Source organism: Apiospora hydei (genome assembly GCF_038363865.1).
Source record: "Apiospora hydei strain CBS 114990 chromosome Unknown utg000005l_segment0_segment0, whole genome shotgun sequence".
NCBI classification, from domain to species: domain Eukaryota; kingdom Fungi; phylum Ascomycota; class Sordariomycetes; order Amphisphaeriales; family Apiosporaceae; genus Apiospora; species Apiospora hydei.
Window position 1 is genome coordinate 1,552,490 of NW_027117364.1, and position 14,347 is coordinate 1,566,836.

General features: G+C 54.5%; 4 protein-coding genes across 4 annotated transcripts; 1 reads left to right on the forward strand and 3 right to left on the reverse strand.

Moving 5' to 3' along the window:
* Positions 1 to 985: 985 nt before the first annotated feature.
* On the forward strand, positions 986 to 1,978 carry PG997_005961 (uncharacterized protein; the record flags this gene model as incomplete). Its single annotated transcript, XM_066810276.1, has 2 exons — positions 986 to 1,639; positions 1,796 to 1,978. 2 exons carry the CDS (start codon positions 986 to 988, stop codon positions 1,976 to 1,978), a joined length of 837 nt encoding a protein of 278 aa, XP_066669199.1.
* A 1,165-nt stretch (positions 1,979 to 3,143) lies between these two features.
* Positions 3,144 to 3,353, reverse strand: PG997_005962 (uncharacterized protein; the record flags this gene model as incomplete). The annotated part of the gene is made up of 1 exon (XM_066810277.1): positions 3,144 to 3,353. The coding sequence occupies one exon, from the start codon at positions 3,351 to 3,353 to the stop codon at positions 3,144 to 3,146; it is 210 nt and encodes a 69-aa protein (XP_066669200.1).
* A 1,771-nt stretch (positions 3,354 to 5,124) lies between these two features.
* Positions 5,125 to 6,989, reverse strand: PG997_005963 (uncharacterized protein; the record flags this gene model as incomplete). The annotated part of the gene is made up of 2 exons (XM_066810278.1): positions 5,125 to 6,329; positions 6,419 to 6,989. 2 exons carry the CDS (start codon positions 6,987 to 6,989, stop codon positions 5,125 to 5,127), a joined length of 1,776 nt encoding a protein of 591 aa, XP_066669201.1.
* A 2,208-nt stretch (positions 6,990 to 9,197) lies between these two features.
* Positions 9,198 to 11,441, reverse strand: PG997_005964 (uncharacterized protein; the record flags this gene model as incomplete). The annotated part of the gene is made up of 3 exons (XM_066810279.1): positions 9,198 to 9,369; positions 9,425 to 11,080; positions 11,125 to 11,441. 3 exons carry the CDS (start codon positions 11,439 to 11,441, stop codon positions 9,198 to 9,200), a joined length of 2,145 nt encoding a protein of 714 aa, XP_066669202.1.
* Positions 11,442 to 14,347: the final 2,906 nt, after the last annotated feature.

Sequence of the window (14,347 nt, forward strand, 5' to 3'; positions counted from 1 at the left end):
GCGTGGCCCATTTTCCCTAAGGGGTTATGACGCCGGCTTTACGACTCGACAGCCTCTCACATTGCATCAACAACACGCCAATGCGGGGTGAGATCCCCTTAGCCTCGGACGACTCCTTCGCTCATCGCTCCAAAGCAGGACCGACTGTAGATGTAAATGGCGACTGGCACCAATCGATCCTGGCGGTGCCTGCTGTATCGCGACATCCGCGCGGGAGAGCGATTCGCTTCTTGTGGTGATTGGTGAGGACATCCCAAGAGTCGCGGGTCCCGAGTGATGCACCCGGCCTCTCCCGCATGGTCCGACTGAGGTTTCGTGATGCGGTCCCGGGCAACAACCCAAAGTCATCCGGAATTCGGATGAAAGACGCGACGCCGTCGAGTTAGCTGATGGAGCCCTTGGCCCTGGCGATTGGGACGGGGCCGAGAATGCAACAGGCGATGCGGGAGGGAAACAAGGTTACCAGCCCAAGTTAGCACCAGAGAGGTACCAAAAGAGATAGATTCCTGGCGAAGTCAATCCGCTGACTGCAACAACTTGGATTCGCTTATCAAACCCACCAAACATCTCACTACTTCTGTCCGTATTGGTAATCAGGAAGTTGTCTCAAGAGAGAGGGTGATTTCACGACGATGGACGGGTTATCCCCGAAAACGCTTAGGCCACCGCAGCACTTCTCCGAAGCCTTCAAACCTCACTTGGACTTGCCTTACTTTACTTCTTCGGAAAATAAAACAAACCTTTTCCTAGATCATATCAACATGAGTGTTTCGTAATTACGGGTTTACAGATGTTATCCCCGCGAGTCGCTGCGAGGCCAGTGAGTTCACAGGCATGGCGGCGCTTAAGACGAAGTGAATGACGCCTACATATAAAATAGTGTAGAGTACGTATGTGTAGGCAATTCAAAGCCATGTAAGACCAATACTCTTTTACATCACTACTCGGTACAATCGAGGTAGCAATTGATATACCACCAATCGACATGTCGAACTACCTGATCACCGGGACCTCCAAGGGCCTGGGCCTCTGTTTGGTTAAGGAGCTCCTGAAGCGTCCCGCGAGCAGTGTCGGCCTCATCTTCGCCACCACGCGCAGTGCTCCTACACCTGCCCTGCAAAAAGCCATTGACGAGTCTTCCGGCCGTGTCGTCAATATCATCGTCGATCCTACCGATCTTGAAAGTCTCAGAGCCGCTCTGCCGGTGGTGGAAAAGCGTCTTGGCGACGCGGGCCTCGATGTCCTCATCAACAACGTGGGTACGGGGCCCTTCGCCAACGGGATCAAAAACATGTACGCATCAGTCCTGAGCGGGGGGAAAAAAAAGACAGTCTTGACACAAGAGTATACTGACTATGACCATCTTCCAAACAGGGATAATCTCGCAGACGTCTTCAACGTCAACGTGATGAGCGTGCAGAACGTAACCACCGCGTTCCTGCCCCTGCTCGAAAAGGGCGAGCGGAAGAAGGTCGTCAACATGTCGACGACCGTCAGCTCCTTTGCCTATCAGGACGTCTTCGTCAGGCTGCCTGCGCCGGCGTACAAGATCACCAAAGCCGCGCTCAACATGCTCACGCTGCAGTGGGGCATGGAGTACCGCGACAAGGGCTTCACCATCTTCGGCGTCTCTCCGGGTGTAAGTGCCTCTCTCTTTACTTTTTCCAACCTGTCCCGTTCGCCCCACACGCACGCTAGAGCACTCGTCCCCCTTTCCTCCATGCAACACCTGGAGCTCTAGCGTTGAGAAGTAGAGATCGGGCGATATGATAGCTGACCAAGTCGCTGTTGGTAGTGGTGTAAGACGGATATGGGCGGCGAAGGCGCCAACCTGGAACCCGAGCAGGGCGCCGAGGCCGCCATGAAGGTGATTGACGCGGCCGGAAAAGAGGAGGTGGGAAGGATGGTCAACATCCGCCTGGAGGGCTTCGAAGACGGACCTGGTGACCGTTATCAGGGCGGCGTGGTCCCTTGGTAGAAACCGAAACCACGGAAACCGTTACGTTATTTCTACCAGTCACATCCAGATAACCAATAAAACAAACCCGAGACACCCACGTTAAGCCGTCGTCCAACCTGACCATACGGTGATGGTATGAATTGGTACCATCGTCTGCGAAACCGTGTTGGAGCCTGGACTTTTACACCGGAATCCCATCTCGAGACTTATGCTGAAACGAAACTCAATGCATCGAGAGAAAGAATACCGCAACAGTCGAGTCAGTCTGATGAAAGGGTATCAAGGGAGAGTTCACGTATTCCAGCCGCGCGCATTCTGCAGTCAGCTGGCCATTTGACCAGCCACAGAACTCTACCATCATCTTGGCTGCCGCATCGCCCTCGAGGTCCAGAGCATAGATGTAGAGGGGGCGCTTGCCGATTTGTGATTTTCCCAAACGACAACGTATGGCGCTTCGTCATGGACGACATTGATGAGGGCGACCGAGTCGCACTGCTGATACGCCGTAACATGGCTTGCAGGGCTAGCGGTGGGAAAGCCCTGCAATCCGGCACCCAAAGGACCTTGCATATAACTCCGAATGCAGTTCATGCTTAGGCTTCCCAATAAAACACAGTGCGATATTTGGGCGTCTTGAAATGAATTTCGGGTTTCACAGCGTCCAGTGTTAAATGTCATGGCGGCCTAGAAGACCAGCAGACTCACTTCACGAGCGTGCCGCGGACACCTGCAATAGGAACCATCCAGCAACACAATAGGCATCGTTCGGGGTCTTTAAGGTCCATAATGGTTCAATGAATTACGACTTTACTTAGTATTCCCCATATCAATCAATCGGATTGACTATCATTATACAACTCAATACAGTAACTAGAGTAAATAGAAGAAGGAAACAGGTGAAAACGCGGTTCGCGCCAACCAGCCCGAGCTGTCTAATAATAATAATCTTTCTAGGCCCCAAACCAAACTCCAGACTGAACTTTTCGGACGAACGCTTTCCTTCCACATTAACCACGCCTTCTTCATAGATGTACCGTCGCGAGCAATCCCCTCGTGTGCAATCTGCCATGCGCACTCTGTAGACCGCGTGCATGATGGATGCCATTGGACCAAGAGCGACACCGGAAGACCACGCAGGCCATATCCGCTCTCCCAAGTCACCCAACTGGTCCCCTTCAAGCCGTCACGGCTCAGTGGTGGGAGTGGTGATACACCTTCTTCCCACCCGTGCCGCTGCTGCCATTCGAGGACGACCCTGAGCCTGGCCGCCCTCGTCGCCTCGGGTCGCGGTGAGCCAGCCCGAGCAGGCCTCGCGGCGGCCGGACGTCATGGCGCTTGACGACGACGAGGACGTGGCGGTGGCCGAAGCCTGGGTGCTGTGGCTCTGGGGCATAGTGATGGGAGAAGCAGCAACAGTTTGATTGGTGATTGGTTGATCGATCGATCGTCGCCGCGAAGTATGGACGACTTTGTTGTTATCAAAGTCAAGAGGCACGAGACGAAGCTTTGAAGAGACTTATGATCTGTCTCTCTTTGTTCGTAGATAGAGAGACTTGGGATTCAAACGTAGTTGCAGAAGTTAAGTGTTATGGTGAAGTTGAACAGCTTCCAGTGGTATCAGAGGAGTGCGGGCTTTGCTTTGGAGTCTGCAAATAACACAACGCTAAGAGACAACGAAACGCACGTGTATATATATTAACCCATCTCTCTTTCTAACCTATCATTCAGACAGTCATCATGATCATCATGCTATCCCACATGGCTCGCGGCCCCCAAGCCCCCGGGCCGCTTATGTGATTCAAACCTACCCCTTCTGGCAGTCAGGCAACCGGCCGAGAGGGAGAGAGAGAAACAAGGCAGTCGGTAAGGCACGAAGGTGAGTGCAACACCAGCATCAGCGAATAGGAACGACCGATGAGGGGTGGTGGTGTTCCATCATCATCATCTCCATCTTCGTGTTGTGTGTGTATGTTTGCGTGTGTGTAGCAGTAGTAGCAGCCTCTCGAGCTGAGTCAGCTTCGAGAAACCACACACACCACACCACACACCACACACCACACCGGTGAACAATGGGATGAAGGTACGGGTTCACCAATGACTTGGCCGCTTCATATCGCGTGGTTTACCAGACCATTGCGAGAACCGGTGTTGGGGGCTGACGGGAGGTAGTGTGGGGGCTATCTTTTCCCCCTCTCTCATCAGGCTGCCAGGTTGCTCTCCCTCTTTCTCTCTTTTGTCACAGCCGAACAGGGCTGAGGTAATACAAGAGAAAGCCGGCTTGGCAGGCTCGAGAGTTCGGCATCAGGGAAGAAGGGCGGTGAAGGTACGTTTACCTGTCGCCCACCCCCGTTCGTTTCACGTACGCACATAGCTGAGCTCGCTTGGGCTGGGTCGGGCTGAGTTGCGAACGGGCGGGGAAACTGTAGGCCTTGATAGGCGGCTGCGGTAAGGGGGAGGGTTCTCTCCTTGGTCCGCCCTGGTTCGCATCTGACATGCATGGGCTATTTGGAGAAGAGCTTAGCAATGACTCAGGGCGAGGGCGAAGTGACAGGTGGGGTTTGCAGCAGCGCCGAACGAACGAAGAAGGTCTTACAGGCACAAGGTGAAAACACAGCAAGCTCCAGGCCGCTGCAACACACACACACACACAAGATTACGTACGTCCAAGTCCAGTAAAGGGTAAAAGTTCGAGGCTATGCATTACAAGTACTTCTCCTATCTTCTCTCCTCCCCTCTCTCCTCTCTCCTCGGTGGCTTCGCGCAAAAAGCTCACCACCGTTACATGCTATATGTATGATAACCAATGACAAACCAGAATCCATCCAAATATCAAAAGGGGAAAAAGCACAACCAGCCAACACCCTGAACGCCATTTTGGGGTTAGTTACAGACAAACCACCACCCCTTTCCCATAACTCTATGAGAGAAAAGCTCGCCGCCTATGATTTCCATCCCCGTACCAACGCCATGTCCTTTCGGTCTCTTCATACAGTAGTAAGTTCAAATCGAATGCATGTGCAATCAAACATAGCCCGGCAGTGTATATGCAGAACCCCCAATGTACCATAAACGGGGAACAGTTCCGTTGTTGTGAGACCAGTGACTCCTCCCTCCAGCCAATATACGCCCCGATTGTTATAACGCCCTAGGGGGGCATGGCCTGCCTAAGAGCGCCACCGGTTATCCGAAATGAGCCGTTCGTTGTTGCTGCCCCCACCGCCGACAGCCTGTCTACTCGCAGACCCGTACAGCATCTCCATCAGCTTGCCCTTCTGCCGCGCCCGCACGCCATCGAGGTACCCGCCCACGTCCTCGAGGCCCTTGATCTGGTCCTCGATCGTGAGGGTGCTCGAGTTGACACTCCTCACCAGCGGGCTGACGAGCTTGCGCCGGAGGCTCTCGAGGTTGGCCTTGAGCGTCAGCAGCTTGCCGTTGTGCTCCACGAGAATGCCCTTGTTCCGCACCGTCTTCTCGCGCACGTTCTGCAGCAGCTGCCGGTTCTGCTCGTACTTGCGGATCTCGCCCGCGTTCGGGCCCAGCAGCCGCGTCCACAACGATGACAGCAGGTCGGCGTGCTTGTCGTCCTGTATCGACGACTCGCGCACCACCGTGCGCCCGAGGTTCAGGAATTGGCGGTCGATTGCCTCAAACAGGCCGAAGAGTGCGAGGCTGTGCTGCAGCTCGTTGTTGATTGCATCCTCGAGGACGCTGAGGAACTCGGTGAATGTGCGCTGGAGCGTGGCGCGCGTGCGCTGGGGTGTGCTCATGCCAAACACCGAGCTGACGGCATGGCCCAGCCTCGTGGGCGTGCCGCTAGCGTCTTCTAATACTCCCGCATTGCAGAGTAAGTTGTGAATATTGGTAAAGGCGGTGGCCAGAGGAGGACTAGGAATCGATTGGAGCTGGCTCAATTCGCGACGAGCCCAATCCATGACAAGTAGGATGCCATCGACGTCACCGTCGACGTTGGCAAAGAATTTGGTAAGTTCGATGGCCAGCGTCTTGAGAGAATCGCTGAGCTCATCGAGGGATCTCACGATAGTAGGGGCGCTCGTCATATTAGAACTGCGCACACTCTCGCCGAGGTCCCAGACCGCCACGCCGGTCGCTTGCAGGTCGCCTACTTGCGACACTCCGTTTTCAGAGTAGTAGATAAGTGGTTCAAAAGAGCGCGCAAGGCCGGCGACCTTGACCAGGTCAGGAACCGGGCGCTGGTGTGCAGGCGCAAACAGGTTGCGCATAGCTGCTATTGATAGCGATGCGACAAGCGTCGCCAGAATGAGATTTGCCCAAGAGCTAGTAATGAACCCGAACTTGTTGCGCACGAATGCGATCGCTGTCTCGATGGGTTCGGTGCGCTGCTGGATGTCTGCGCGCACAGCGAAGCGTATATCTGAACTCGTATGAGCCTCATACTCCATCATGCCATGCATGTATCGCAACGGTTCAAGAACTTACAGTTGTCTTTAGCAACTTCTGGCGACATTGAGGCCAAGACACTCTCACGGGGCGCATCGGGTTTGATGCTTTTCATAGGCGAGCTGCCTAGCGACTTCAGCTTCATCAGAGTTTCTTCCTCGTCGGTGTCGCGCTCTGGCGTCCGGCCCTTCTCGGGGCTTAGTGAGCCTGTGGGCAGGCGCGTGCGGATGGCGCGCCGCAGCACATCGTCGTTTTCGGCGACGTCCTCATCGTCGATGTCATCGCAATAGTCTTGCTGCCAGTCCGGGCGGCCGAAGCCGAGGCCGAGGCCGTCGGACCTGCGCCAGCTGCCGAAGTCGCGATCACCGTTTCCCATCCGCCGCCAGGCCGGGGGACTGTAGCCGCCGCCAGAGAGAGACGACGCCGCGTCCATGAGATCGCTGGTCACGCTCTCTTGATCGAGGTCGTCGGTGTGCATCGACGACCGGGCGAAGCCCGAGTGATGCGACGGGTACCGGACGAAGGACGGCGGCAGGGTCGGGGGCGGAGTGGGAAGCGCGTGAAAGTCGTCGAGAGAAGCGTCTACCTGATGGGGATCGTATGTCGTCATCGCCCGTGATTTCTCTGGAGCGGAACTCGGAGTGGGTTTTCTTGGTGGTGGATTTGCTGGAGCTGCGCCGTGTGGGCGAGGGTGTCGTGGGGCCCGAGAAGAAGCGTTTCAGGCCGTTGCGCTTGGGGGTGGTGAAGGGCTCTTGCGCGCGATCGTTGTGCGCAAAGTCGGTTAGTTGAAGAAGAGGGTGTTCTTGCTGCGGCAGGGCCGGGAGCGCCTTTTGTCTCCTGCTGGAGCGCGGCCGGTCATGCAACAAGGGCGGTGTTGGTGTCGGTGTTTGGGCGTGAGCTCGAGGCGCAAACAAGCGGAAGCGGGGAATCGGCAGGATACTGGGCAAGCGCAACGAGGGGATGGGAAGGCCGCCGCCAATGATTAGATAGAAAACTAGGAAGACGAAGGCCAGCACTAGGGAGGTGATGAAGGTGCTGGGCGCGATCGACACATTCAATAGTGTGAGATGCACGTGATTGTGGACAGAGATCAGCGACATTGAACCTGGGGACCAGAAATGCGCAGAGCGGCTGGTGGTGACTTGCGACCCGTGGCTGCGCTTGTATAGTCAATCCGATAAGACGGCCGACAGGTCGGGAAATCGCATTGGAGATGGGGATGGCGGGGGTGACGGGGTCACAGGGTCACAGGACGAAACGAGGTCGATAGCAATTGAAACTCGTGGTTAGCAAGCAACTTAGCAAGCAAGCAGGCAAGCAGGCACGATTGATAAGTATGTAAGATGGCGATGCGATTGATAGTGGGGGGAGGGAGCCGAACTGGACGATCGGAGGGTTCAGGTTCAGCAGCAAAGACTCTCGCAACCTCGTCTATTGGGCAGCGATAAGCACAAATCAAGTCGAGTTAGAACGGAGAGGATAGCAGTAGCAGTCGGCATGGAAAGATGTAGGAAAGGTCGATGCAGGCCAGATGAAATCGAAGAGGTTGGTCAACGCAAGACAAGCAAGACAAGACGAGCAGACAAGGACAGGTGCGGGATGCGGGCAGCGGGATGGTGGTGTGGTGCTGGTCTTAGCCAGGCCGCCTCCAGCCAATCGTCTGGCACCGAACAAGTAACCATCCCAGACACATCCCCAGCCAATGTAAGGGCCTCCCCTGTAGCGTGCCCGTCCGTTTCACTCGCCCTGGATGGGCAGAGCAGGCAAAGCCGGCAAAGCAGGCCCGCGAAGGGGGCAAGCTACCAGCCCTGTGATGGAATGGGAATGCCGCCCGACTAATAATACGTCGACACAGATGTAGAGGAGGAGCCTCTTCGACGACACTACGACACTGCGACACACTACAAAACGGGATTTCTCCCTCAACTTGCACTCAACAAGAACAAAGTGGGATCTGTAGTAAGTAGTAAGTATGCCAGAGCTTGGGATAGGGCTGTCAAGTCTCAACAGACACAGACACCCCAGGCCATACGGTCAGACGGGCACGCATGAATACTAGTCAAATAGGTCGGCGGACTACCATGGTCTAAGTTACCACCAGATCAATGCCTCATCTCGTCCCTCCACCCCGCGCGCTCTGCTTGCCCTCTATTACCATCACACCGCTGCTGCCAGTCTTTCGCTCTGGTCGACTGACAGTACCGGCTTCATGCAAGCTCTTTATCCTGACCGGCCACGATACGGCATCAACAAGAGGGTCGAAAACCACGTCGAGTCATTGGGAAACTGCCAACTACCCCGCCTTGCCCGCCGTCGGTCATGCTGCAACGTCGCGCTTTCGCTCCACTCTCTCCGTCATCCAGCAGTCCATCATTGGTTGACATGACCTAGCGCAATGAGCATGGGAACAGCATCGACCGAGTCGTCCAATCAAGCGTGGCAAGCAGGGACAGTTGTTTACACGACCACTTCTCAAGCTCAGGCAATTCATCAAATCCGCTGCTACTTCACCAATTGAATCGTCGTGAGGTATCGTAAGGTACACACATGTAAGCAAGTTTAACAATACAACGCCAGCCCAACCTGCGTTCCCCTTCCGCTACCCTCTTCCTTATCCACCACCTGATAACATGTTCCTAACCCTATAATGCTGCCGGAACAACTCCGCGGCCCAAAAGTCATAATCGCTAGGAAAAGTCATGGGGGGGCCTAATGATAGTCCTTTATCCGCAAATCAGAACAACAATTTTCTTCCCCGGGAACCGATCCGGGACCCGGTTGCACGTGACGAACCCTGACCCTGGCGAGAATGGTCCTTCTAATCGACTCTGGCCATCTGGAGACTTCTAGCAGAAGGGTTGGACAGGTTGTTGATTTGTTTGGTTGGCGGTGGCTGGTACTTGCTTTTCTTGCGCAAGCGTTTGCGAGCCACCATGACGGGCACGGAGCTCTTGGTAACCAAGTAGTTCGAAAACGATCCCAGAAGAGTGCTGCGACAACGTCAGTAAAGCTTGATGGCACACAATAGACTGCAATATCACTTACCCTTTGAGCGCGCTGCGTCCACGGCTTCCTAGAATGACGAGTGTGGGGTTGACCAAGTCGATCACTTCCGTAATGAGGTGCTTGGGGCTCTTGCAATGAATACACTCCACAATGACTCGGACTTGTAGCTGAGTCTTACGAAGCAGCTTGGAAACCCGGTTAGTGATATCCAGAGCGGCCCGTTCCCTGTCCTCTTCCATCTTCGACTTCCCACGCCATGAAGGGGCCGGCGACGGGTTGGCACTAGCATTCGGGGACCTTATGTACGAGCTGCGTTGGAATCCGAAGGGGCTTGGGCTAGGCACCTGCGAAGACGGCATCTTGGGGCTCTTTGCCATGGCGTTGATCGCCGCCGCTTGCTCCCTCATCGATTTTGGATCGTCTGGGACTTGATTGGTCCCGTTGTCCGCATTTCCAGTCGCCTCCTCGTCCATGCAGTAGATGGCTATAAGCGTGTCTCCATCCCTCAGGACGGTCCCAACTGCCCATTCAAGGGCGTGGGTGGATTCGTCGCTGAGATCTGTCGCCACGAGATACTTTCGAAGACGCCGGTGATCGTCATCAGCATCCCGTTGAATACGAACGTAATCACCGCGATAAATAATGCGGATAGACCTGTGTGCTTCGGGGTTGGAAATGACGGGCGTCAAAGACAATTGCATGCTCTGTGCCGACTTTATCCGAGTGACATCCTCATCCTCCTGATCTTGATTTGGCGTCTGCTGCCCCGAAACAGGCTCCTGGTCGAAGCTCGTAGCAGGATGGATACCTTGCTTGCTGGGCTTCGTCGGCTTGCCTCCACCCGGGCCGGTGACCGTAATGGCGGGCTCGAACAGCGATCGATACTGCGGCTGCGCAGCAACCTCCTTCCCTACAGCTCCAGTCAGTATAAATGTATCCGGGGCCATCATGGGTCGGTTGGGGCTCTTACGTTCATCTTCGGCCGCCGCCAAAAGACTTTTGGCGCTCTTGCCTTCACCTTTGCCATTCCTATCGGCTCTCGTCGTCAGTTTGCGGCCACGCTCGTCCTCTTCGTCACTAGAGTTTAGACCGTCGTCGTCGCTATCGTCGTCGGTCAGAATCTCCCCATAAGGACTCATGTTGGTCTTCGCAAGGCGGCCATGGCTCTCGGCTTCCGTCTTCTTACGGGCATAGGACGATAGATTTGACCCTCCATAGGCAAGGTTGGCGTCAGAGAGCCTACGGTAGGCTAAGCTCATATCAATGGCTTGGCCATCTTTGTCCAACACGATGTTTCCTTGTGACTGGCGATTACCTCCCGAATTTCCGCCGAGCAAACTCCCACCAGGTGAATTAGATCGCATAGCAAAGCGATTGGAGGGGGACTTTGATTTGCTCTTTCCCTTGAGTGAGAAAGGCTTCCTTCCCTCGCCAGGAAGTACGAGGTTTGACAGATCCGCACCCCGCAGGGCTTCTCCAATGGAGCTAGAACGCGGGATAGAAGGTCCTGCTCCTGTCCGCCTGATCGGCTGGCTTTGACCAACATTTGTTGCGTAGATATCGGAAAATTGGTATGCAGCGGTGATGTCATTCGTTCTCGACAGTGCAGGAGACCGTGGGCCGAAATCAGCTACTGGTCTGCTCGCTGCGTCGGAGGCGCTTCTGTGGTGGACGCCGCTGCTTGCGAGCGGAGCCCTGTGACTTGAGAGTGTTGGCGAGGTTTGGGCACTAGATGGTACGGGGATCTTGATGCACCTGGCGGTGGGGTTCCGATATCCAGCATACTTCGTACGGGCACCGCTGCTGGCGCACCCACATCCAACATGCTGCGAAACGCAGGCTGTGGCGGGCTTCTGGTACTTGCATTGCCAGAAGTTGGCACGCCTTCGGAAACAACGTCAAGCATGCTCCGACCCGGCGATCGTGGACTCACGTAGGGCGAGGGAGATCGGGCCCCCGCAGGCGGGCCGCGAGCTTGTTGCATGATCAGGTTTTCTATTTCTTGACGCTCTTCCTCAAGTGCCGCCTCCAGCGACATGGTCATTCGTCCAGCCATACTGAAGAGGAATGATGTTGACGTGTGGGAATTAGAGGGCGTTGTCGGTTGTCGATTGTGGACTAGGCTGAGCCGGTCGGTATATCGAGGGTTGTTTGATTCCTGGTGGCCAGCTGGGGGAGCCTCGTTGCACAGGAAGCAAATAAGGTTTTTTTTGTCTTTTTCTTTTTGTACGTATTCGGACGGGCCTGACGGACAGGTTCGAGTTGAGAATCGGCGCCGAGGCAGGGGCGAAGAAGGGCGTTATCGTGGGATTATGGTCGGACGTCGTCGATGCAAACGAGCCAGCAGCATATTGCGTTCTTCGTAATTCCCTTCACTGACTGCGATCGTGGCGTCGCTCGAGTTTAGCTCATGGCTCAACCTCCAGAGAGAAGGGAGGGGAGAGGGCAGGCGGCAGTACAATCGATGGCAGGGTGCTGATTGTTGGTTGCCGAGAGCCGACTCAATGGCACGCAGGGTGGGTGAGAGAGAGGGAAATGACCGCCTGAGAGCGAATTTATTCGAAGAACAATGACAGGAGGCCTCGACTTGCCAAGACCATTAGAGGAAAAGACGTGGTAGGATTAGTGACCTTGTGATAGAGCGGGGGATTGGCTTTCCACAGGTCTTGGGCCTGGATGGATTCGTTCGCAACGGGGTGGAGTCAGATGTATGTAGCCCGATTCTTGGCTTTGGTCGTCGGCTGTGAAAAGTATAGCAGACAGACAGAGATCGACGAGGTTTCACCAACCTGGGACCTGGGTTTGTCGGAGAAGTTCTTCTAGCCCTCGTAGGATTATTGATCAAAAAAAAGCATACACTGCAAGCAAATACCAGCAGGAACTCGACAGAAGTAGTGGTAGTAGTAGTAGTGCTGCTGTAGCCTAGCGGCGTCCAAAAAACAAAGGTGTGGTGATGGACTGGGGTTAGCTGGAGATGGATGCAGGTAGTGTGCGGTATTCCGCTGCCGAATGACGGTTGGTTTAAATTGAGCGTGCCCAGGTAGGTGCAATATGATAGACCGGGAAGTTGTGACGGTCCTTGTACCAACCGGCAGTGGCTTCAGCGTACAGTTGTAACAGACAGGCCCAACTTCAGATTCGCAGTCGTACGAATGAACAGAGTAACTATTTCGCCGATTTATCCGTTGGGAATAGAGGGGGACAAAGAGGTAGCTGATTATTCCTTTTTTCTTTTTCTTCCAAAGGACTTTGGAATTATCAAGATGTAACTGTTCAAAAAAGGTGGCATAAATCTGGTGGCCATTGTGGTTGACTACATACATGCTCTATATTCATGTTTATTTCTACGCCTGCGAGCCAACCTTACTTTGGGGGAAGGTAGAAGACGTCCATACCTAGTGCACTGGAACCATTGGAAGTCTCCATGAGCCCATTAGGCAAGCACAGAAGCCCAGTAGGGATTGACTCACATAGCGCAGCCACTCTCAACCCAGGCCATTCGCCAGCCAGCTCTTGCCGGGCCCGCGCAACAGAAACTGCCGTTTTTCCCTTTCTTTTCCCATGTGAGCCAGCGTCCAACTCGAATTTCGCGTTGCAGATCTGGTTTTCGAACAAGCAACGTTCGTCTAGCGCCCCATGCTTCTGCTTATCACACAGGTATTCCCCACGGACTGACAGGCGTTCCAATAACCACGCTTTATCCACGCAGATGGGGTTGGTAATTGGCTGTCCATGTCTCTCACCTTAGATGGACGTACCGTACCGTTTGCTGTAGCTGTCCGCTAGCTATGTCCCCCTTGTCACCGCCGAAATCTCGACCGTTTTGGGTAGGTAGCTACCTGTATTGTACCCCGACCAACTACCAGGAGGGCGGGCAGGTGGGGGATACAGGCAGGAAGAAGGGGCAGATAAGTAGCAACTGACAAGGGAGAATGTGAGCCACAAGGAGAGAGACAGAGATAGATGTAAATCGCCATATATCCTATTGTATGGGGAATGGAGTCTGGAAGCGATCGCGTGCCCTTCTCCCACGTAGCGAAACCCTACAATGGTTCTCAGAGTCACATTCGTGACTACCCTTCAGGTACGAGTAGAGTAGCCAAAACCTAAAGGCCCAGACATGCCGTGGGGTCCCTCGTATACATATGGCGATGCGCAAAGAGGCTGGGCATGCTTCTCTTTTGCAGCGTAGCTTGGTAGCCCAGCATACATGGTACAGCAGGGCAGCAGAAACGCCGTCGTTGTAATTAGGACCGAATAGAGTGACACACTTGCCCAAGTCGGACAGGTTCGTCCAAATCTTCCCGCCTTTACGTACCTACTCCAGATTTCTGTCCGGATGCTCCTCAAACCCCTCTCAACTCCCGCTGCGGAGAACGAAACAGTATGGAGAAGATCCACCAACTGACCTTGTGCCGGGTGGCATGATTTTTGTCTAGACCGTTGCACCAGAGGTGCCTGGGGATTTCTCCCGATTCAACGCCGGGCAGGTTTCCTTATCGCCCAAATTGACTGTGCATGGGAAGCAGCCGTACTGGAAATATATGTATGTATGCATGTAGGAATATACCTACATGTAAATTCCCACGATGCTCTGCGTTGCAATGTCCACCTTCCACTCACCTTGATCCCGGACTGAACCATGTACTTTCAGACGCAACATTACTGGTTCTTTGGCGAGATAATTGCATCGCACCGCGTGGTGACCGAAGCCCGCGGCCCAGGTGTCCGACCTTGGCGTATCCATGTCGCAAAGGCAAGCTTCATTCAATCTTATACAGGGTCACGAGGTTGCCCACAATCACAATCGCAATCCATGTTCACAAGACATTTAAGGTGCAAACAGGTATAATGAACTTTTCTTTATTACGTTACCAGAGACTCCATATCTGTGGATTGGCCTCTAGTCCTTTGGGGTTTTGTGTCCCAGTTGACGGACCTGGGGGGTATTGAGTGAGGTTC